Source organism: Pseudorasbora parva, chromosome 4 (genome assembly GCF_024679245.1).
Source record: "Pseudorasbora parva isolate DD20220531a chromosome 4, ASM2467924v1, whole genome shotgun sequence".
Classification (NCBI taxonomy): Eukaryota; Metazoa; Chordata; class Actinopteri; order Cypriniformes; family Gobionidae; genus Pseudorasbora; species Pseudorasbora parva.
The window spans coordinates 1847341-1872661 of NC_090175.1; the positions used below are offsets into that span (position 1 = coordinate 1847341).

A 25321-nucleotide genomic window follows, 5' to 3' on the forward strand; every position below is an offset into this window, starting at 1 on the left:
TGAATTCTTTTTTATTCAAAAACCACCAATACTCGATGAACCTACAGGCCAGTTTGCATACGTTACCCAGCTGACAGGGAACGTTCTCTCAACGTTATGAACAAATGCTCCAGTAACGTTAGAAGAATCATCTGACCTTTAGTAATGTTCTCAAAAACGTTATTTATAATGTTTCGTTGGAGTGTAACATTCAAAATAAAGGGTTCAACTTTATCTTACAGTGTAATTATATATTTCAGTACTGAGTAATATTAATGAACTACAGCGTCATTTACTGTTATTACTATGGTAAGTACATGTAACATATGTAACTAAAATAAAGTGTTACCGTAACGTTCCCATTTAAAGTTGAAATGTTCCCTTAACATTCGAATAACCAAGAACCAAACGTTTTAAAAACTGACCCATTATTATTCATTCAGAAATAACATTTAATAACGTACTGAGAACATATTTTTGTCAAAAGTGTTATACTCAAAACTTTACATAATACAAAAGCGTGAAGTGCTACAACCTAAGATAGTATTCTTGTCTTGATTTCCTGAACAAAATACAACAAAATAATCGTGTTTTCTCTTTGAATCCCGTTTATTTTTCTGCGCCCATTGGCAGATTTATATATTGTTAAATCAGAAAACAGTCGGCGAGCTTCTTCTCCGGTAATCGTGTCTTAATTTTGAGAATGATTCGATATTTGTGCTGGTTTAATCTCATGACCATCTCTACAAAATGTTACGTCAAAAGTTGTTGTTTTTAGGTGTGTGTGTGTGTGTGTGTGTGTGTGTGTGTGTGTGTGTTGAGTGCTCTTGCTCTGGAAGAATGACTTCGAGACACGTTACGGCAGCTTTAGTGCGCTTTGGTTGTCTAATTCCCCGTGCTTAAAGTGTGAAGAGTTTTGACAGAGAGAAAACACACACACACTCACTCACCTGTGCGCTTTCCCAGGTGACTCTGTGGTTTTCGGGAAGCACTCTGCACTGGATCAGCCATCCGGCGCACTGCCTCCACAGCTCCATCTCCACAACGATACGACCTTCAGTGACCTAAAACCATCCCAACGCATCCATGATCCCAGAACTACAAACCCCACAATTCGATTCAGAACACGGCGAGTCAATAATCGGCAAAGACTCGGTTCCTCGATGGCTTGAGCGATTGGCCGCGTGCTCATTAATGAAATCTCCTTTGACCTTTGTCGTCTTCCTGCTTCTTCAGGATGTCCAGCGAGCGGCTCTTCTGCCGTCTCACGCTCTTTCCTCCGCGCTTCTGGTGCTCTGCAACACTGCAGAAGGGAGGAAGCCTTTCAAATGCACTCAACTTCCTCTTTCCTCTACAACACACACACACACACATACTCACTTGACTTGCAAAATTGGGGTTTTATATTCCTGCATGCACTGCTGCTAGAGACTGTCTATGCGGTTTCTCTGTAAGAGTGTGAATGTTCATGTGTGTGTGTGTGTCTCTAACCGCAGTATGTGCAGTCAGAGAGAGCGGCTGTGGAAATGCAAACTCTCAGGCCGGTGTTCATACAGTACACTAACAGTATAAGAGCAGACATTCAGTCATAGACGATCTGCTTCTGGGTCAATGAAACGATAACAGAGATCATGGCACTGTGATGATCACACAATCAGCATGAAGACTCGTGAGTGTGACGAAATTAAACTAACACAAGCATGATGGGAAACGACCTGCTGACGTCACACGCAGAGCATCGAAGCTCTCTTCTTATCATCTGTTTATATGGTTTTACATGTTTAAATCAAGGTACAGATTTGAGAAGCAAAATGGCTAGAGGAATTATGAAATATAAATTGGGTTAATGGTTGAAACAAAGAACGTGATTCAATTTTCTGACCGCACTGACAGATATTTCTTGTTTTAAGCATAAATATCTCTAATATGAGCAGGTTTGTAACTGGGCCTCCTTCCATTCTCATGTTTGTGATGGTTTTCCATCAGTCTTTTGTGCTGAAGTTCATTCATTCATGTCTCAGAATTTTAAGTTCTTCTCAGTTTGTGTCTTATGTTCCATAAGGAGAGCATATCTTATTTGGGACCAAGGGCTGCGTTGATATCTCATACTTCCCACCTATATGTCCGAATTCACAGTACTAGTAAAAGAGTGCAAAAGAACCCGGATGATGTACTTCTTCTGCCGAGATTCTCAAGTGTGCATCCCATGATAGTAATCTGACCAAGGATCTGAATAACACAGAAACTACCCAAACACTGGGTTGTTACGTCTGACCCAGGATCTGAGTAACACAGAAACTACCCAAACACTGGGTTGTTACGTCTGACCCAGGATCTGAGTAACACAGAAACTACCCAAACACTGGGTTGTTACGTCTGACCCAGAATCTGAGTAACACAGAAACTACCCAAACACTGGGTTGTTACGTCTGACCCAGGATCTGAGTAACACAGAAACTACCCAAACACTGGGTTGTCACGTCTGACCCAGGATCTGAGTAACACAGAAACTACCCAAACACTGGGTTGTTACGTCTGACCCAGGATCTGAGTAACACAGAAACTACCCAAACACTGGGTTGTTACGTCTGACCCAGGATCTGAGTAACACAAAAACTACCCAAACACTGGGTTGTTACGTCTGACCCAGGATCTGAGTGACACAAAAACTACCCAAACACTGGGTTGTCACGTCTGACCCAGGATCTGAGTAACACAAAAACTACCCAAACATTGGGTTGTTACGTCTGACCCAGGATCTGAGTGACACAAAAACTACCCAAACACTGGGTTGTTACGTCTGACCCAGGATCTGAGTAACACAAAAACCACCCAAACACTGGGTTGTCACGTCTGACCCAGGATCTGAGTAACACAGAAACTACCCAAACACTGGGTTGTTACGTCTGACCCAGGATCAGAGTAACACAAAACTACCCAAACACTGGGTTGTTACGTCTGACCCAGGATCTGAGTGACACAAAAAGTGAAACTTGAGTATTATATTCATTCATAACACACAGACTGATATATTTCAAAAGTTTATTTATTTTAATTTGAATGATTATAACTAACAACTAAGGAAAATCCCAAATTCAGTGTCTCAGAAAATGAGAATATTGTGAAAAGGTTCAATATTAAAGACTCCTGGTGCCACACTCTAATCAGCTAATTAACTCAAAGCACCTGCAAAGGCCTTTAAATCGTCTCTCAATCTCGTTCTACAGGCTACACAATCATGGGGAAGACTGCTGACTCGACAGTTGTCCAAAAGATGACCATTGACACCTTGCACAAGAAGGGCAAGACACAAAAGGTCATTGCAAAAGAGGCTAGCTGTTCACAGAGCTCTGTGTCCAAGCACATTAATAGAGAGGTGAAGGTAAGGAAAAGATGTGGTAGAAAAAAGTGTACAAGCAGTAGGGATACCCGCACCCTGGAGAGGATTGTGAAACAAAACCCATTCAAAAATCACAAAGATTCACAAAGAGTGGACTGCAGCTGGAGTCAGCGCTTCAAGAACCACTGCGCACAGACGTCTGCAAGACACGGGTTTCAGCTTCGCATTCCTCGTGTCTCTTGAACAACAGACAGATCAGAAGTGTGTCGCCTGGGCTAAAGACATAAAGGACTGCTGAGTGGTCCAAAGTTGTTCTCTGATGAAAGTACATTTAGCATTTCATTTGGAAATCAGAGTCTGGAGGAAGAGAGGAGAGGCACACGATCCACGTCGCTTGAGGTCCAGTGTAAAGTTTCCGCAGTCAGTGATGATTACTTTGGAGTGCCATGTAGGGTGACCACCCGTCCCGCGTAGTGCGTGAACGCACAGCGTTTGAAGCAAAATTCATGCGTCCCGCAAATTGAGACCGTGTCACGCATAATTAATGCTTGCTCAAAAAGAAGTTGGTCGCTCTATATCCTCGTGCCTCAGGCAGCCAAACCAACATTACTTGACAGTTCAGCGCGCTTCTGTTGCCACACACACCCCTCAGTTGAACTGCTGTTGTCAACTTTTTCGTTGTTGTCATGACAGCGCACGCACGTACACCAGACACACTTAGAACTTTTTAGATGCGCACTTTCCTATTCGAAAAATGGAGTCTTTAGGCTCCGCAATCATCAATTAAAAAGAGAAGGAGTGGGTACAAGAAATACTGGAAAAATTAATATTTGTGACTGAAAGGTGTTCAAAAAAGAGAGCTTTTTGTGACTTTAGCAAAACGTCTTTCTCAATCGGACATGGAGAGTAAAATACGATGTCAAACGACACACACTCACACTGCAAAACATGCTTTTCTTTCTTAGTATGTTTGTCTTGTTTCTTGCCAAAATATAAATAAAAAAAATATCAAGCAAAAGTAATTGTCTTGTTTTGGGAACAAATAACTCAAAACTAAGAGAGTTTTTGCTTAAAATAAGATAAATAATCTGGCAATGAGGTAAGAAATATAATCTTAATTCAAAAAGAAAACAAGAATAATTTTCTTACCCCATTGGCAGATTGTTTGGCTTAATTTTGAGTTATTTTTTCCCAAAACAAGACAATAATTTTTACTTGTCTATTAAATGTTTCTTAATGTAAGAATTTTTACATATTTAGACTTGAAACAAGACAAAAATACTAAGTAAGAATGCTTCTTTGTTTTTTGTTTTTTTTTTGCAGTGCAGACTTTACTAACCTGGAAGTTCACCGTCCTTCCTCCCCTTCTCGTTCCGTGAACTGGAGTTAACTTTACTTTTACTTTAACTTAACACATTTATTTTTACTGTTCCTGTGGTGTTGAGCGACTTCAGTTTCTGTTAATCCTATAATTTTATATTATAATTGATTTAAAGTGAATAAATTGTAATGAAAAATAAGTAAAGTAAATTAGCTAAAGTAAATCGTAAGTGGAAGTGCATCTGTCAGTTCACTGAATGTTCAAAATATTATGTCAAAAATACGCATTGGTTGGCCTATTCATGAGCACACATCAGCAATTAGCCTACACATGTTTAGGGGAATAGGGCATTATTAATATACCATGTAAGGTGCTATGTGCTAGAAATGGGTAAACCTCTATCTGCCCGTCTGCCCGTGGGGTGGCAGTGTCCCACATTGTCCCTCAGAAACTTACCCTTTGTCCCCCCTTGGGCTTATTAGCAGGTGGTCACCCTAGTGCCATGTCATCTGCTGGTGTTGGTCCACTGTGTTTTCTGGAGTCCAAGGTCAACACAGCCGTATACCAGGACGTTTTAGAGCTCTTCATGCTTTCTGCTGCTGATCAACTTTATGGAGATGCAGATTTCATTTTCCAACAGCACTTGGCACCTGCACACAGTGCCAAAGCAACCAGTACCTGGCTTAAGGACCATGGTATCCCTGTTCTTAATTGGCCAGCAAACACACCTGACCTTAACCCCATAGACAATCTCTGGAGTATTGTGAAGAGGAAGATGCGATATGACCCAACAATGCAGAAGAGCTGAAGGCCACTATCAGAGCAACCTGGGCTCTCATAACCCCTGAGCAGTGCCACATACTGATCGACTCCATGCCACGCCGCATCGCTGCAGTAATTCAGGATAAAGGAGACGCAACTGAGCATTGAGTGCTGGACATGCTCATACTTTTCAGTTGGACAATATTTCTAAAAATCCTTTCTTTGTATTGGTCTTAGGTAGTATTCTAATTATATGACCAGCCCCTGTACATACCACACACACACACACACACACACACACACACATACACACACACACACACACACACACACACACACACACACACACACACACACACACACACACACACACACACACACACACACACACACACACACACACACATACACACACACACACACACACACACACACACACACACACACACACACACACACACACACACACACACACACACTTTTTTTTATTAGCTGTAAAGCAATTATTCAAAACAAAATATAATCCACTACAGATTTTGGATGCAGCCGAGCACTAGTGTGTTTCTCGATGATGTTCACTGTTATCCTCTTACAGTACGCTCTATAGTCACGGAAACAAACTCCATCTTATCAGTGATGTTCTCCACCTTAAGTTTAATCTAAGACCTCTACATGTGGTGTGTGAAGGGGCTCTAACTTGTCTCCACCTGCTGGTCTAGTCGTGTAGCTACAGATGGGGGCACTGAACAATGTCGAATTCAGATTAGTTTAGTTTTTTGCATGATACAGATTTGAATCACACCTAGAAGAGCCCCACTGAATGATAATCATATTTGCTTGGACTTGTGATTCGCAGTCACTTTGGTTCATATTTTATAAGGTTTGTGGGAGTCAAACCCACTACCTTGGAATGACTGGAATCTCGTTCCACCAGTCACAGAAACGTTACTTGCTAATTTCTCACACAACTGCCAGCCCGAGACGAACTGATGTTATTCTGTGAAACACTGAATGTGTCTCAACCTGCAGACCAACGCTGCAACTTCCTGCACTGTGATTGGCTGAGAGAGGACAGATGCTGCAGGAGCCAATCAGAACACAGCGCCCTGGGTTCTTCCATCAGGAGCCGCTGGAAATCAAACAGAGAGAGAGAGAGAGAAATGTGGACAACAGTCAGAATATAACACTAGGAGATCAAGACAACGAATGACTAAACCATAAAGACAGACCAACGGAGAAGGAATACGAGAAAATAAGAACAGAGGCGGAGTTTTACACCACAGGTGAGAGTTAAACTACATTTGTACATCTGTATATGACTGCACTAGGATATTAAATCAAATATATATATATCCAGTCCATAACAATTCGGGAATCCACGGACGCCCATAGGAGAAAATAAATCACACTTTAGACTAAAGTCTAAAATATTACATGATAGTTAAAGTTAAAAAGTTGAAATTATGACATGCTTAAGTAATAATTAAGAGATAAATCTGCAATAACGATAATACAAAGTTGAATCTAAATGATCATAATCAAAGTTATGACATACTAAGTGAGATTAATGATACTGATAAGTCGAAATAATACATAATTACGAATTTTTGTTATTTCATAAATATAACATGCTATCTCATAGTTATGACTTTTTATCTCATAATTATGACTTTTTGTTATTTCATAAATATAACATCTAATGAATAATGACTTTTTATCTCATAATTATGACTTTGTTATTTCATAAATATAACATCTAATGAATAATGACTTTTTATCTCATAATTATGACTTTGTTATTTCATAAATATAACATCTAATGAATAATGACTTTTTATCTCATAATTATGACTTCTTATCTCACCAATATGACTTAAGTTATCTCATAGTTATGACTTTTAATCTCATAATATCATAATTATGAATTTTTGTTATTTCATAAATATGATTTATTTGATCTCATAATTATGACTTTTAATCTCATAATTACGACCTCGTTATTTTATAAATATGATTTATGTTATCTCATAATTATGACTTTTAATCTCATAATTACGACCTTGTTATTTTATAAATATGATTTATGTTATCTCATCACTTTTTATGTCATTGCGTCATCTCATAATTCTGACTTTTATGTTATCTCATATTTATGCATTTTTTGTCATCTCATAAATATGAAATTCTGTCATCTCATAATTATATTTTTTGTTGTCATAAAAAATGTTTTAATGTTATCTCATAAATATGACATCATCTCATAATTGACTTTTTATGCCATCTCATGAATAGGACTTATGTTGAATTCTGAATAAAAAACATTTACATTTAATCATTTAGCAGACGCTTTTATCCAAAGCGACTTATAAAAAAGGCATGATTTGTGTGTGTGTGTGACGTGTCCTCCCATGTGTGTGTGTTATTAGAGCTGCAGACAGTATCCTCCGCTGTGTGTGTGTGTGTGTGTGTGTTTGAGAGATGAACAACCGGTCGATCGCGCGCTGGCTGGGACAGATCGGCCTGCCGCAGTACACCAGTGTCCTGGAGAAACAGTACTACGGCCTCGAGGTACAGGACATAACTTATCTCATATTCATTAGTCCTCTTTGATTATCACACGAGCCGCTTTTATGAACTGAGAGACTGAGGAATAGTTTTTAAACTCATATGTGACCCTGGAGCTCGACACCAGTCATAATCTCACGGGGTATAGCCAACAATACATTATAAGGGTCAAAATTATCAATTTTTCTTTAATGCCAAAATTCATTAGGATAGAAAGATCATGTTCCATGAAGATATTTTGTAAATTTACATATCATAAATGTATTATTAGTAGTAATATGCATGGCTAAGGCATTATTTTGAGATTGTCTTCAGTAAATACTGTCCTACCTGTCCTATGCTGTGTGCAGGGTCTCCTCTCAGTGACAGAAGATGATCTGAGACTGATGGGAGTTGAAGATCCGGAACACAGAGCGACCATCATGATGCAGCTACAGACTCAACAGCCTGAGAAAGGTGCAGACTCGCACTGAATAAAAACACTCATACATCAGACATTATAGATGTTTTTCCTCAAATGTTTAGTTAGATGATGTTTTTTAAATGTTACGACTTGTCTCAGAACGTTTAGAGAACATTCAAATAACATTCCCATAAATGGAACGTTCCGTAAACGTTCTTGTTACCAAGAAAAAAATGTTCTTAAAACGTTCAGAGCATATTTTTGTTGGCTGTGTACTCACATTGCGTAATAATGGTCGATCTGGTGCTTCCTCCTCAGAGAATATCTCCACTGGCACATTGAGGTTCGGCTCCTCTGACTTCTTCCGTCACAGCCTCGTGCCGCGATTGCGTCGCCGTGACAACAGAGTCTCCGCCTCCTGCCTCCAGCTCCGCGATGTAGACCACGCCCCCTCCAGCAAACTCAAACTCAGGTTTCTTCATGACCACACCTTGATTTTTCATTATTTCTGAGTAAACACTAAACCAGCGCCAAATGTGTCTTTGATGAGTCAAAGGATTTGTTCACTTCATGAAAATGTCCTGATAGTTTCCTCACCCCCGTGTCATCTGTGATGTTCATGTCTTTCTTTCTTCATTGGAAAAGAAATGACGTTTTTTGAGGAAAACATTCCAGGATTTTTCTCCTCATAATGGACTTCAATGGGAACCAACGGCTGAAGGTCCAAATCAATGAGGAAGAGCTTCAGAGACTCTGATGATCCAGAGGAACACAAACACAAATAAACATTTATTAACCTAAATTGCTCATCTTGCACTGCTCTACAACGGCCACGGATTACGTAATCACGTCTGAAAGTACCGCCCCAAGAAAACGAGCCAAGACGAATACAAACGCCCAAACTAAAACTCCATCTCCATCGTCATCGTTGTTGAACCCCTTTTTTTGTTTTGTTGCTAAAGTATGTTTGTATTAGTCTTCACACGAGCGCTTTGTAAACACAGGGGCGATACTTTTGCCTAAATCTTGCGTGACCTTTCCCGCACTCTAAAAAATGCTGGGTTGTTTTTACCCAATGTTGGGTCAAATATGGACTAAGTCAGCAATTGGGTTGCTTTATCCCTGCAGTTGGGTTAAATGTTTGCTTAAGACAACCCAATCGCTGGGTTAGTCCATATTTGACCAAACATTGGGTTGTTTTTTACCCAAATTTTTTTAGAGTGCACGGGATTACGTAATCCATGGCCGTCGTAGAGCAAAATGAGCCATTCAAAAAGTATATAGATGTGTATTAGTGTTGTAAATGTCTGATGGTTAGTCTGGATCAGACTCTATTCCTCTGGATCATCAGAGTCTCTGAAGCTCTTCCTCAGTGATTTGGACCTTCAGCCGTTGGTTCCCATTGAAGTCCATCATGAGGAGAAAAATCCTGGAATGTTTTCCTCAAAAACTTCCATTTCTTTCCCACTGAAGAAAGAAAGACATGAACATATTGGGTGACACGGGCGTGTGGAAATGATGATTGAATGATTTGAAGTGAACCAATCCTTTAATCAAATTAGCCACTGATAAACAAATCAAAATATAATCATCTAAAGAAAGGTCAGAATCGGTCACGCTTCCTCAAAAAATCCTTTACCTCAGTGAAAAATGTACCCAAACTCAGCAAGTAAGAGAGGATTCTATGATTGGAGATACATTTTGCATTTCAAAAAGATCCTTATTGAAAACATATTCAATGTGCTTGCCAAACACAAGTTACTTAGTTTTTTGTTTGTTTTAGTTTTTTTACGAAAAAAAACCTCTCAAAAATATTTCTTTATTATATTGTTTTCAAACTCTGTTACTGTCAGCATATTCATTCTATATCGTGGTAACAGAGTTTGACCGTAACAGAATTGACACGTTTTAACCTTTTGGCCAAAAACTCTAAATGCTAAGAGCCCATGACACTAACTGAAATCACGATTAAAGACTTTTAAACAACACGACAATCAGTGATAATTTCAGTTTTCCTTTTGATATTGTGGTAACAGTTTTGACATTTTACAAAATAACTAAAACAAATTAATACCAGTCACAAGGGTTAATGTCTACACATGAAAGTTGAATAAATAATCTTTCCATTGTGATTTGTTAGGATAATATATGATAAATCTGAGGCTGCAAAAAAAAAAAAAAAAGCGAAATATTCTGAAAAATCTCCTTTAAAGTCCAAATGAAGTACTTAGCAATGCATATTACTACTAATAATACAGTTATGATATATTTCTGGTAGGACATCTACAGAATATCTTCATGGAACATGATCTTAATATCCTAATGATTTTTGGCCTAAAAAATGGATAATTTTGACCCTTATAATGTATTCTTGGCTATTGCCACAGATAAACCGTGAGATTGTGACTGGTTTTGAGCTACATTGTCACACATTTTCTCAGAGAGAGCACACACACCTTTCAGCGCTTCAGATCCTATCAGTGAGGGAAAGTTACATCACTTCCTGTCTCTCACATAGTTGTGTGGGATAATTATAATAATTTAAAGCCAAAGTATGGCACGGTAACAGAGTTGACACAAGATTCACAAACACACATTTTTAAACAAATTAAATGTTAAACATGACTAATTAGGGCTTTTGTGAATAAAATAAATGAAATAATACCAAAAGAAAAGTTAAATAATAAAATAATAAAAATACACTGACAAGAAATCATGATTTTCAGCTAAATAAGACACTTTTTACAAAAAAATATATTGTTATGGCCTGTAACATCTTGTGATCCATTACAATGAGTAACAAATTATTAAAATAGTTAAAAACATAACTTTTTGAAAAGAGCAGAAACAAATGATATCTTTGGACACCAAATGTACCTGCATTGGAGAATCTCACCCATGCACTGTAAAAAATGTGTTGGTTTTTGTTGGTTTAACTTAAAAAAGTAAGTAACCTGGTTGCGTTAAAAATGTGTGTTTATCGAAATTAAAAATTTGAGTTGATATAATGAAGGACATTTGTTTAATAAATAGAAACTCAAAATATTATTGTATCTGAACCACATAAAAAATTTGATAAATCATGAAAATAGCACAATTTGGCTGCGTCATCACAAATAAAACACACACAATTACCCAATATGCTTACAAAATCTGTTAATAATATTTTAATAAAGGTTGTCGCATCTCAAAAAATGTTTATTGCATTAACTCAAAATTTTAAGGCAAACAGTTAACTTTTTTTCTAAATAATTTTTTACAGTGTGTGTACTCTGAAATATCGAGGAAAAATGCATGTTTTTGATGAATTGTCCCTGATTTATTTTATTTACATTTTGCCGAAAGGTCAACGGCAGGACTTAATAATGTATTAAATATGAGACCCTTGAGCTCAAAACCAGTCATAATCTCTCAGGTATATCTGTGGCGATAGCCAACAATACATTGTTTGGGTCAAAATTATCACTTTTTCTTTTATGCCAAAAAACATTAGGATATTAAGATCATGTTCCATGAAGATATTTAGTAAATGTACCGTAAATATATCATAAATGTGTTATTAGTAGTAATATGCATTCCTAAGGACTTCATTTGGACAACTTTAAAGGAGATTTTCTCAATATTTAGAGTTTATTACATCCTCAGATTCCAGATTTTCACATACTTCGGCCAAATATTGTCCTAACAAACCACACATCAATGGAGATTATTTATTTAACTTTCATGTATAAAAGGGACTCTTATGACTGGTCTAGGGTAACTCACATATTGTACCTAGAGACTTTATTTTAAGGTATAGTCTTCATAAAAACACACTCACCCAGATAAATAGCCTACTGAATGCAGTAAACTGTGAGACAACATGCACCGGGCTTATCTATAAAAGTACACACAACATAATTTCACTGCCAGGATTTCTGTCTCCTGCGCAACATGTCACGGCTCACACTTTGGATTCTTTCTTGTGAACGCGCACACTGTGTGAACGCGGCGTGTTGCGCAACGCGCGAGCCTCTGGTTAAAACCCCGAAACGGGGCGTCGTCCAATCAAGCCGACACAGGTCTCGGTCTGGCGCCGGGGATCGAGCCTGTCGGCCGGGCTGCGGGTTTTCAGGGCCCCGGGCGGCGTCACACAGGTGAGTGCGCGCGGTATGCGCGGAATGCGCGAGAGATAGCGACGCGTGCGCACTCGCGCGGGAGGAGCGGAGCGTGTGTGAACTCGTCAGCTGCGTGTGTGTGAGTGTGGAGGGATCTTCTGGAGAAGAAGAAGAAGAGGAGCAGTCGGATCATGATCTCTCCCTCCATGAAAAACTCCAGAATAGGAATAGCTTTAGTTTTCCAGGTAAGTTTCCGCTGGTTGTCCGTGTGTTCCCGTGCAGATGTTAATGATTATCCTGATGTTTGCGCTGGGAAGGGCACAGCTGCAACTGTGACCTTTAATATGTATGTATGTTAGAACAGATTTTGTTGCTCTGAGGTTGCTTTTTAAACACTTTACTAAAGTAAGTTGTCATCGAAACCTGTTCTTCATTACTTTGACGGGGAACTTTGTTTGTGTTTGTGTTTTCAGTAAACATTGATGTTTCACCTAAAATCCAGATAATACATTGTAGGCTATACTTTAATAACATAATATACAGTTTAATTTATATATATATATATATATATATATATATATATATATATATATATATATATATATATATATATATATATATATATATAATGAATGTAATTTAATAGGCCTATACTGAATGATTCAAGCAGGGGGACCTACATATGCCATATTTATTGTTTGCCATTATACTAAACATGGTCCAAAACATGGTAATACATTGTGGTAAAATTGTGGTACTTTTATTAGTTGTTTTAATCTATAGATTTGTTGCTGTCATTAGCGCATAAAAACCTAGAAATACTGCAAAAATGATGTTCTTCCTCAGTGTTTTTGTCTTGTTTTACAGCACAAATATCTAATCACTTATAAATCAAGACACATCTAATATATGGATATTAAGTGTTGTTTTTCTGAACAATTGATCAAAATGAAGTGAGTGTGTGCTTAATGCAAAAAAACTAATATCTGCCAGTGGGGTCAGAAAAATAAAACTTTATAATTTAAAGTGAAAACAAGAACAAATGTAATGACCCCCCTGGCAGATGTTGTTTTTTATTTATTGCATGAATTTTGCATTAAGCAAGACTTAATATCTGAAGTAATTTTGCTTCTCAAAAATATGTTTTTTAATACTGAAAAACAACACAAAAAGGAACCTAATGGTTTCATAGGTTGAGTTTTATGTTTTTTGGGGGAGTTTGACCGCACTGACCTTGAATCCACAGCCCATAACATCCGTTTCCATGGCAACCGGTCCCAGGACATTCCCTGATGTCCACAGGACACAATGTAGCGGATTTGGCTGTGAGATGGGAAGGAAGCGCCATTAAAATGCTATTTGAAAACACACCTCTCAATGTCAGTGATCTGTAGTAGGCTACTTTACCTTGCCGTTCTCAAAGGTCTTTACTGTAACGGTGAAGTTATTAAACACAAAGAGTTTATCGTAGTTTTAGACTGTCAGCAAATCAGCATTCTGAGCTGAAGGAGGGTGTGGTGAAAGGAAACAGAGCGAGACAGTTTGACATTGTGAGTGCATGTCCTGAAATGTATGTCTGTTGATCATGCACGTGTGTTTTTATGTGGTACAAATGTCCATATTTGGTGTTCTGGGATGTTTTGAGCATTGTTTTTCTGTGTGAGAAATTCTGCTGCTTCATGGTAAATTCATTGACATTGCAAAATAAATAAAGTACAAGCCGATATGATACATATTAAAATGTATAGTAATATATAGTAAAGTTTTAGTAGATATCCCAATACTTTCTCCAGTTGATTAATCACAGATCAATAAGACAATTTTGTATCACAAGTTCCAAAATGTTATGTTTAATTATGCAAATGAGTCATTAATCAGTCATCTAATAAAATATGCACTCATTTGCATAGTTTTATAGCACATAAATCTGAACATTTGATGAAGCCAGGTTTAAAATTCTTCTTTGATTCTGTTGACATATTAGAGTCAAAGGTTTTTAGCGAAGGGATTTTGGATTTCTCTTTTTATCACTCCATTAATCAGAAAATACTGTCAACAGCCGGAGAAAAAAACTAATTTACACCATGTTTTTAGGAATTAAATTGTTAAATATATATCAGGCGAATGTTATATGAACAAACCCCTTGTTAGAAACCTTCAGAATATAGTTGGGAGTAAAACTGTAAGTTTTGGTGAATATAACTGCTGCTGAAGTGGAGAAACAACTCTTTAAGTTATGTATTGTAAATGAAAACTACAGACGAAAATAGATAAAGTGCAATAAAAAACACACTTAAATGTGTATAATGTTTACTTTCCACTGGTCTGAAGTAAGACATGTTATGGAAGAAAAATACAACTCAAAATGAACCATTGCATGAAAAAAACTGATTTTGCATGTAGTCCCTGAAATAAGAAAGTCGAAACAAACCGATTTTATTCAAGACAAAAATATTGGGACTTAATCAACTTGACCAGACCAATTAAAAGTGGATAAAGAGGTTGTATAAAAATGTGTCTACATAATGCCAAATGCCAAAGTTACGAATGAAAAACATAATTTTATAACTTTTTTTCATTATTGTGCTCTGTTTTGCAGCAGGAGGAAGAGTGTGACGGCCTTCATCAGTCAGGTGAGTGTGTTACGCTGGTCACGAATTAGACAAGTTTTACCAGTCTGATATTGCCCACCCCACAGTGCTTCATTGTGTGATTGTGATGTTTATGAAGGTGTTCTCGGGGCTGAAGGACATGGACTCTCTGAAGAAAGAGCTGGAGGAGGAGCTCAAACTCAGCACTGAAGACCTGAGGAGCCACGCCTGGTATCATGGTCAGCTGCTGCGCGAGGTGTGTTTGTGCGATACTACAGTTAAAAGCCACCCTTCACTCACTCTCATGTCCTTCCAAACCTGCCGTACATTAAAATACAGCAGGAGGAATGTTTGAAGTATGTTCACGCAGCTCTGATTCTTATGAAAAATTCATGACCACAGGGTTTCCTTATTGTGCTTTCCTATTTATTTTATTGTTTATTCATGCATTTATCTGATTTTTATTTGTTTGTTTTAATTGTTTGTCTGCTTTAATGTTATTTAAGTTATTTAAATAAAATGTTAAGTGCCAATTAGTTTTATATATATATATATTTTATTTACTTATTTGTTTAATCAAATTTTTATTCATTTCATTTATTATTTTATTGTTTATTTACTCATTCAATTACTTGTTTATTTTAATACATTTTTATTGATTTGTTTGTCTTAATTATTTAGTAATTTATTTATCAGTTTTACATATACATTTATTTACTCATTTATTCACTTATTTGGTTTAATACATGTTTTATCCATTTATTTGTCTTAATTATTTATTTATTTAGTAATTGAATTGTGTATTTATTTATCAAGTTTTTATTTTATTGTTTATTTCCTTAATTAATAATACGCTCTTTTGAAAACCACAGTTTAAAAAAAAATTCTCTGTTCATAATACAATAAAAATGTACATGAATAAATCAAGTTTGTTTATACTGTGCAGTGCTGTTGTACTGTAAATTAAAAATGTGTGTTCAATTACTGGCACGCAGTCTGGCCAAACCTCACTATCTGTTGATATCAGCGCCTGTATGTGTTTAATAAGTGTGTGTGTGTGTGTGTGTGTGTGTGTGTGTAGGGTGCGGAGCAGCTGTTGAGTAGAGATGGAGAGTTTCTGGTGCGCGACTCCAGCTCCAGCCCAGGTGAATACGTCCTGAGCTGCATGTGGAAAAATCAACCCATGCACTTCAAAATCATACGCATTGTGCTGCGACCCAAACAGGTATGGCATCCGTCTCAGCATTTGCCATGTGAACGAACATTCAAATTCTGGGTCTGATGTATGTGTGCATGTGTAGGGTTACACCAGGGAGCTGTTTCAGTTTGAGAACGACCAGTTCGATAACATTCCAGCGTTAATTCGGTTTCATGTCGGTGGGCGGCGTCCGATCTCGAATTCCACTGGCACCATCATCTTTCAGCCAATCACACGTACTCTGCCTCTACGCGTCATCAATGAGCGGCAGGCTGCAAGGTTATCGAGCTCTTCCCATCTGTTACGAGGTCAGAGCAAGAGGCGGAGCCTGAGTTCCTCTCAGAAAGACACGCTGCAGGTCAACAGCAACAACCTGCTCAGGTAAACACACACATAGTGATAAACACATCCATAAAATAACATCTGATTCCGAGATGTGATACAGAACAGGATATTGCAAGGTTTTGCACAGACATTCAGACATTCAGAACATCTGAATTTTTATGAATCTTTTGAATCCTTTATGTATTGTTCAAAATGTTGCAAAAAAAAGAACCGCAATACACAAACAGAATCAGACACAATATATGTCTAGCACACTGTGCGTACATTTTAATGGTGTTGTATATGTGTATCGTTGTCATAGTTACGGTGTGTTTTGTGTGTTTGTGTGTGTGTGTGTGTGTGTGTGTGTGTGTGTGTGTGTGGTAGGAGCGGCAGTCAGCCCGCTAATCTCGAGACAGTGGGGAGACCGTTTCTACAGTCCGCACAATCTGACAGCAACCTCCGAACAGGTACACACTCTCGTACATGATGAGCATACTTAAAAACTGATCTTATATCTGCTTACCACACAGATTGATTTCTTACATGTTTTGCAGGTGTACCTCCGTCCAGTCCGTCACAGGAGTCCAGCCCTGCCACCATCTCCCCAGTGTTCCGCACAGGAAGTGAGCCTGTACTCAGCCCAGCCGCTTCCTGTGCCGCACCGCCCAGCCATTCAGGTCTCGGCGGCTCTCCTCTACGCGGTTCCGATGGACAGCTCCATTCCCGAGCTCCACCCAAACCACTGCGAATCTCCATCGTTTTCACACCGACTCAATCTGGTCCGGAGTCGGATCCTTCCGGTCTCTACGGTGAGCTGGTGCCACAGGTGAGAGTTCATGAGGGCATGTCAGCTAAAGTACACAATATCAATATCCCTATTTACTTACACATTTTACTTATCTGGACATCGTAAAAAATGAGATGAGAGGACAACACTAAGTTTCTTAGGGGAATGCAGAGTTTCTTAGGGGAAAGCAGAGTTTCTTAGGGGAACGCAGAGTTTCTTAGGGGAACGCAGAGTTTCTTAGGGGAACCCAGAGTTTCTTAGGGGAACGCAGAGTTTCTTAGGGGAACGCAGAGTTTCTTAGGGGAACGCAGAGTTTCTTAGGAGAACGCAGAGTTTCTTAGGGGAACGCAGAGTTTCTTAGGGGAAAGCAGAGTTTCTTAGGAGAACGCAGAGTTTCTTAGGGGAATGCAGAGTTTCTTAGGGGAACGCAGAGTTTCTTAGGAGAACGCAGAGTTTCTTAGGGGAACGCAGAGTTTCTTAGGGGAACGCAGAGTTTCTTAGGGGAACCCAGAGTTTCTTAGGGGAATGCAGAGTTTCTTAGGGGAATGCAGAGTTTCTTAGGGGAACCCAGAGTTTCTTAGGGGAAAGCAGAGTTTCTTAGGGGAACCCAGAGTTTCTTAGGGGAACGCAGAGTTTCTTAGGGGAAAGCAGAGTTTCTTAGGGGAACGCAGAGTTTCTTAGGGGAAAGCAGAGTTTCTTAGGGGAACCCAGAGTTTCTAAGGGGAACGCAGAGTTTCTTAGGGGAACCCAGAGTTTCTAAGGGGAACGCAGAGTTTCTTAGGGGAACGCAGAGTTTCTTAGGAGAACGCAGAGTTTCTTAGGGAAACGCAGAGTTTCTTAGGGGAACGCAGAGTTTCTTAGGAGAACGCAGAGTTTCTTAGGGGAACCCAGAGTTTCTTAGGGGAACGCAGAGTTTCTTAGGGGAACCCAGAGTTTCTTAGGGGAACGCAGAGTTTCTTAGGGGAAAGCAGAGTTTCTTAGGGGAACGCAGAGTTTCTTAGGGGAACCCAGAGTTTCTTAGGGGAACGCAGAGTTTCTTAGGGGAAAGCAGAGTTTCTTAGGGGAACCCAGAGTTTCTTAGGGGAACGCAGAGTTTCTTAGGGGAAAGCAGAGTTTCTTAGGGGAACCCAGAGTTTCTTAGGGGAACGCAGAGTTTCTTAGGAGAACGCAGAGTTTCTTAGTGGAACGCAGAGTTTCTTAGGGGAACACAGAGTTTCTTAGGGGAAAGCAGAGTTTCTTAGGGGAACGCAGAGTTTCTTAGGGGAACGCAGAGTTTCTTAGGGGAACGCAGAGTTTCTTAGGAGAACGCAGAGTTTCTTAGGGGAAGGCAGAGTTTCTTAGGAGAACGCAGAGTTTCTTAGGGGAACGCAGAGTTTCTTAGGAGAACGCAGAGTTTCTTAGTGGAACGCAGAGTTTCTTAGTGGAACGCAGAGTTTCTTAGTGGAACGCAGAGTTTCTTAGGGGAACGCAGAGTTTCTTAGGGGAACGCAGAGTTTCTTAGGAGAACGCAGAGTTTCTTAGGGGAAGGCAGAGTTTCTTAGGGGAATGCAGAGTTTCTTAGGGGAAAGCAGAGTTTCTTAGGGGAACGCCGAGTTTCTTAGGGGAACGCAGAGTTTCTTAGGGGAACCCAGAGTTTCTTAGGGGAACGCAGAGTTTCTTAGGAGAACGCAGAGTTTCTTAGGGGAACGCAGAGTTTCTTAGGGGAACGCCGAGTTTCTTAGGAGAACGCAGAGTTTCTTAGGGGAACGCAGAGTTTCTTAGGGGAAGGCAGAGTTTCTTAGGGGAATGCAGAGTTTCTTAGGGGAAAGCAGAGTTTCTTAGGGGAACGCCGAGTTTCTTAGGGGAACCAAGAGTTTCTTAGGGGAATGCAGAGTTTCTTAGGGGAACCAAGAGTTTCTTAGTGGAAGGCAGACTTTTTTAGGGGAACGCAGACTTTTTTAGGGGAATGTAGAGTTTCTTAGGGGAACGCAGAGTTTCTTAGGGGAACGCAGAGTTTCTTAGGGGAACGCAGAGTTTCTCAGGAGAACGCAGAGTTTCTTAGGGGAATGGATAATAAATAATAATTAGATTCCATGTATGACAGTAATGAACTTACCTTTGACCTCATAGGTCCCCATCACCATGCTGCCCAAAGGTCATGCGGCGCGCCTCCGCGCTCAGGAGAAGTGGACCAGTCGTGCGCGTCTCACCGAGACCAGCTTTGGCTTCCTGGAGGCACAGAAACTGGAGGAGGAGCGCAGAAACAGCGAGACGGCTGAGGAGGACACACGTGACTGGCGTTTCGAGCGTCCTCAGACTGAGACGACATCGTGCTTTCGTCTGGAAGAGTTTCGCTCACTTCTGCTGCCGGAGAACAATCGTCCACTGGATCAAAGCGTCCTGCTGAAAGTCAAAGAGCTGGTGACACGTAACGACCCCAGAACCACCGCACTGCACATGCTCAGCATCAACTGCCAGGTACGACACGCCGGGGTTATTAATCAAAACCATTAAAAACATTATTTGAAATAAAGCTGAATTTAAAATAAGTTATAAATAATAATAAAATTACACATCTGGCCTGGCTCAGGTGGCACGGGTCACAGGTGTGACACCGGAGCAGAAGAGGATCATGGGAGTTGAGAGCGGCCTGGAGCTCATCACGCTGCCACACGGAGGCCAGCTCAGACAGGACCTGCTGGAGAGGTATGTGTCACGACCATAGACTGTAAAAAAATATGGCCGTAGTGTCCGTGACGTCACCCATAAGCCGTCCGTGACGGATTCCGATAAGCCTTTCTGAAGCTTAAAGTATAGACGAGCTGGCCGTCGCCATCTTGGCAACGCATCATCACAATTCACTCCCGGATGACAGAAAATAGGCAAAGAGGCGCGATGTGGGAGGAGCATAGGTGACACGATGACTATAGGTGGTGGATAAATGGCTATCCACCTGTTACTCAAAGTAACCACACCCAAAATTATGCAGAACTTTAAGGCTTTATATAATGTAAACGAAAGAGTTATAAAAAAAATTCACCCCCCTCACAGTCGTCATAAAAAGGGCAACATTTGCTGTATAGACCAAAACCACAATTTGTACCAATATGTAAACATGTTTTTTTCTGCTGTAAAGTTGGAAATTTTAAAATGAGGCTCAATGAGATTCTGCTCCTTCTGGAGCCGGTCTCTAGTGGCCAGTCAAGGAATTGCAGTTTAAATTACTTTCGTATTGGCTTCAAGAGAGACCTCTTGGTTGCGGGGCTGACGCTGCTGTCATTTGATGCGTGATGTTGTCATCACGATGCTCTTTTCCCAACAGGCATCACGTTCTGGCTCTGGGAATCGCGGTGGATCTTCTGGGCTGTACGGGGACTCTGGTTCAGAGAGCGACGGTGCTGCACAGGATCATTCAGCTGGCACAGGAGCTACGCAACACCACGCAAGACCTGTACGCCTTCTCCGCTGTCATGAAGGCCCTGGAGCTGCCACAGGTATCCAGCTAATATATTATAGAAGCTAGATTTTACATCTTGCTTTCAGAGAAATCTCTTAAAATTTAGCTTTTACACTGCAAAAAATGCTCTTCTCATTTAGTATTTTTTTCTTGTTTCCAGTCCAAATATCTAAATATTCTTAAATCAAGATGCATTTCCTAGATAAGTAAAATGACATTATATTTTTCCTTGTTAGTTTTTGCTTAAAACAAGCTAAATTATCTGCCAATGGGGTGAGAAAAATATTCGTACTTAATTGTAATTAAGAAAATATGCTATTTTCACTGAGTGTAAATAGAATCGAGTTGCTATTTCCACTTTATACTAATATAAAGGTGATATTACAGGTGGTCAGGTTGGAGATGACGTGGAGAGCACTGAGGCGTAATCACACCGAGAGCGCCGTGACCTTCGAAAAGAGCCTCAAGCCCTTCATGAAGTCTCTGAATGAGGGCGATGGTGAGTGTTTGGCACAGGCCGAGGGTTGTGTATATGGAGTGTGTGTGAGATTACAGCGGGTGTTGTGTGTTTCAGACGCTGTGGTGTCGGGGCCGCTGTCTCTGCCGCACATGGTGCCGATCCTGAGGCTCATGGAGGGCGAGGATAGTGTTGAATCCACCGATAGAGGGTGCCAGCTGCTCTACAACCTGCTGCAATCGGCACGCAACGCCGCGCTCCACGCCAACGACTGCACACGCCACGCTCACGGCCTGCTCTCCGGTACACACACACACACACCGCACACACACACACACACACACACACAGCACACACACATACACCGGCCTGCTCTCAGGTACACACACACTGCAAAAAAAGGCTTTTTTAATTTTTTTTTCTTGTTTCCAGTCCAAATATCTAAATATTCTTAAATCAAGATGCATTTACTAGATCAGTAAAATGACATAAGATTTTTTTTCTTGTTTTCTTGGGAAAAATATCTAAATGAAGTGAGTTTTTGCTTAAAACAGGCAAAATGATCTGCCAATGGGGTGAGAAAAATAATCTTATTTCTGTTTGGGACGGAAACAAGAAACAAGATTTCAATCATAAATAAGATTATTTTTTTCACCCCATTGGCAGATCATTTTGCCTGTTTTAAGCAAAAACTCTCTTCATTTTGATTTTATTTTTAAGAAAACAAGAAAAATTATCTTATGGCGTTTTACTGATCTAGTAAATGCATCTTGATTTAAGAATTGTTAGATATTTAGACTGGAAACAAGACAAAATTACTACGTAAGAAAAGCATTTTTTTGCAGTTATAAGGCGATTATTAATCACATATTAATCATGCATCAAATTTGGCTGAAAAATGAATCTCAAAAGATAGTTTAAAGTCATTATTGTGTTGAATGAGAAAAGCATAGACATTGAAAAAGTTGCTTTAGAAAGAGATATTTTATTTCATTTGATATTATAATATTTTATTACAAAACCTTTAGCTTACATTGGCCATATTTTATTGCTGCTCAGAGGTCGCCTGAATGCATTTACAAACAATGTAATTAGTATTAAAATTGTAAAACAGCTAAAGCCTTCTCCAAAGGCAGCTAAACTACATACTTTTAGCTGTCTTTAAGTGAAAATGAGTGGCTGTTAATCACCAAATAAAGCACCTTGTCATGAATTTAGCTACAAAACAAGCTGCAGCAACGAATGGCTAAGTGCTAATTAGCATGTTTTCATCATTTTGGCTATATTACATGTAAATCTCAGAGAGAAAGTCTTATGTTAATAAAAACATAACAGCTCATTATGTAAGATCTGGAAACATAGTATTGGATATTATATTGCATTTCTGTCAATAGATCCTCATAAATCTTAGACACTGCACCTTTAAAGACAATGGCTGTGCTTTGATTTCACTCTGAAAGGATAGAAGTGACAGAATGTGTTTTTATGCATATCATATCAAATATGTAGCCAATATAACATCATAAGTCATAGTAACTATTAGAAAGTGGCTAAATTTGGTAGCGGGACAAACATGCGTTCTGAGGATCTGATTGGCCGGCTGACCTGTCACTCTCGTCCAGAGGTGGACAGTCACTCAGCTCCTTTACTCGAGTACTGTACTTAAGTTCACTTTTTGACTATCTGTGCTTTACTGAAGTATTATATTTTCTGTAAACTTATGACTTTTACTTCACTCCATCTGAAAGACAAATATCGTCCTTTGTCTCAAAAAGTAAACGTCTGGGAGAAAGAGAAGCATAAATAACTGGGAGAATATCAGATGTGTATCAGTGTATTGGATCCGTGCATTCAGCCTTAAAGTGACAGCAGCTTTATAAAGAGCTTTGTAACTTTTCTACAAGTATTTAAATGAGTTTAAGTTAGTCGTATGCTAGTATGTCAGATGGAGCGTCACTGACTGGCTTAAACCATGATGGCATAATGTGCATTTATACAACTATAATACAATAATGCGGCGACATAAAGAAGGACATTTACTTTTGATACTTAAGTACTTTTCAAAACAAATACTTCTGTACTTTAACTGCAGTAAAAATCTGTTTTTACAACTTTCACTCGTAACGGAGTAATATTTGACCAGTTGTGTATTTGTCCACCTCTGCTCTCGTCCTCCAGCCGGATGGGAGCCAATCCCGGAGCTCCTGGAGGTGTTTCAGACGGAGTTCGTCCTCCGCCTCTTTTGGGGACAAACGGGAGCCAAAGCTGAGCAGAAAGAGCGCTACGCCAAATTCGACAGGATACTCACGGTCCTGTCCAACAAACTGGAGCCGGACATGGGCTCTGAAGTTTGAGCTCTGCCGCCTCATGGCCACAGAAACCATCCATATTGAGCTCAATTAAAGGGACAGGACGCCCTCGAGTGGACCCAAACCCGAGTTTCTCTCTTCTGACGAACACTAAAGAAGACATTTGGAAGAATTTGGGAGTCTACAGTTAAACAGGACCAGAGACTGACGTCTCTTTCATATTCCTGTCATGTATATTCAGATTATCAGACGTTAGAAGACTTCATGTGACTTTTTTAAGAGTTATGTTTGCATTGAAAATATCATTTTTGACACTCTGTTGATGCCTTTGAGAGCTTGATGATGTTTTAAACTGTGATTGTGTTCCCGCTCGAGTGAAATGTGCCTTTCTGGGGCAGTGTGTGTGGATATGAGAATATACTTTAGTTTCTTAATGAATTAAAATGGAAATTAATATAATCGATCTGAGCCGGTTTAATTTACCGTCGACATGAAAGACGATTCACAACCCATTTATACTTTTTAACACATTTAAAAGACGAGCACTTCATCTTATCATAATTATATATACATGTTTTTTTGTTTTTTTTCTATAAAATATATATACTCTACCTCTTCCTCTATTTTTCTCTTTCCCTCCCTATTCTAGTTTCTGCTACTCTGAGTAATATCCAGATCTTTGTATTTAAGGCACTTTTAGCGTTCCTTCGCCTCTTCATGACAGATCGTTTCCCGTACTCCTCAGTTGTAAGTCGCTTTGGATAAAAGCGTCTGCTAAAGGCTTTTCTCTTCCACACTATAGTGAGTGTAAAGGACAGGGGTTGTGTAATAGTTGTAGAGGTTGAGTTAATGTCTTCAGTGTGTTCTTTAATCCACAGAAGCTCTAGATCAGTGGTTCTCAAACCTGTCCCTCAGGCCTCCCTCATTCATCACACCTGATTCAGCTCATCTTAAGGTATAATATTAGCCAGCAGAGGGAAACACACACTCTATTTCTCTCTCTCTCACACACACACACACTAATATTAGCCAGCAGAGGGAGACACACACGCTATTTCTCTCTCACACACACTTCCTCTCTCTCTCTCTCTCTCTCTCTCTCTCTCTCTCTCACACACACTATTATTAGCCAGCAGAGGGAGACACACACTCTATTTCTCTCTCTCTCTCTCTCACACACAAACACACACACACACTAATATTAGCCAGCAGAGGGAGACACACACTCTATTTCTCTCTCACACACACACACACACACACACACACTAATATTAGCCAGCAGAGGGAGACACACACGCTATTTCTCTCTCACACACACTTCCTCTCTCTCTCTCTCTCTCTCTCTCTCTCTCACACACACACACACACACACACACACTATTATTAGCCAGCAGAGGGAGACACACACACTCTCTCTCTCTCTCTCTCTCTCACACACAAACACACACACACACACTAATATTAGCCAGCAGAGGGAGACACACACTTCCTCTCTCTCACACACACACACACTCACGCACAAACACTTTTTAACACACACTAACTCTCTCTCTCTCTCTCTCTCTCTCTCTCTCTCACACATTCACAAACACACACTTTTTCTCTCTCACACACACACACATTCACAAACACACACTTTCTCTCTCTCTCTCTCTCTCTCTCTCTCACACACACACACACACGTCTGGTTCACTATCTTTCTGGGGATACCATACATTTTATGCTGTACAAACCATATATTCTATCCCC

The 25321-nt window shown here is 39.6% G+C and overlaps 2 protein-coding genes across 4 annotated transcripts in view; one reads left to right on the top strand and one right to left on the bottom strand.

The window, feature by feature from the left end:
* Nucleotides 1–8761, bottom strand: part of LOC137072623 (proto-oncogene vav-like) — a 69723-nt gene extending 60962 nt beyond the window's left edge. Inside the window, exons 1-4 of one of the 2 annotated variants that reach the window (XM_067440493.1) lie at nucleotides 8651–8761; nucleotides 8298–8414; nucleotides 6426–6531; nucleotides 930–1282 (exon numbers count right to left, since the gene is read on the bottom strand). In XM_067440493.1, coding sequence (XP_067296594.1) covers nucleotides 930–1016 — 87 coding nt within the window. In that variant the 5' untranslated portion in view covers nucleotides 1017–1282; nucleotides 6426–6531; nucleotides 8298–8414; nucleotides 8651–8761. Of the gene's footprint in view, nucleotides 1–929; nucleotides 1331–6425; nucleotides 6532–8297; nucleotides 8415–8650 lie in introns of both variants that reach the window. The other variant, XM_067440492.1, reaches the window with a different exon arrangement.
* Nucleotides 6583–24033, top strand: sh2d3a (SH2 domain containing 3A). 2 transcript variants are annotated; one of them, XM_067440494.1, is made up of 16 exons: nucleotides 6583–6685; nucleotides 7829–7970; nucleotides 8318–8423; nucleotides 8689–8842; nucleotides 15067–15100; nucleotides 15198–15314; nucleotides 16140–16283; nucleotides 16360–16637; nucleotides 16968–17050; nucleotides 17138–17409; nucleotides 19480–19827; nucleotides 19940–20055; nucleotides 20672–20843; nucleotides 21194–21305; nucleotides 21381–21566; nucleotides 23442–24033. In XM_067440494.1, the coding sequence occupies exons 2-16, from the start codon at nucleotides 7881–7883 to the stop codon at nucleotides 23615–23617; spliced, it is 2388 nt and encodes a 795-aa protein (XP_067296595.1). In that variant the 5' UTR covers nucleotides 6583–6685; nucleotides 7829–7880; the 3' UTR covers nucleotides 23618–24033. The 2 variants fall into 2 exon arrangements, with proteins under 2 accessions (XP_067296595.1, XP_067296596.1); XM_067440495.1 differs by lacking the exons at nucleotides 6583–6685; nucleotides 7829–7970; nucleotides 8318–8423; nucleotides 8689–8842 and adding an exon at nucleotides 12280–12712.
* The last annotated feature ends 1288 nt before the right edge of the window (nucleotides 24034–25321 follow it).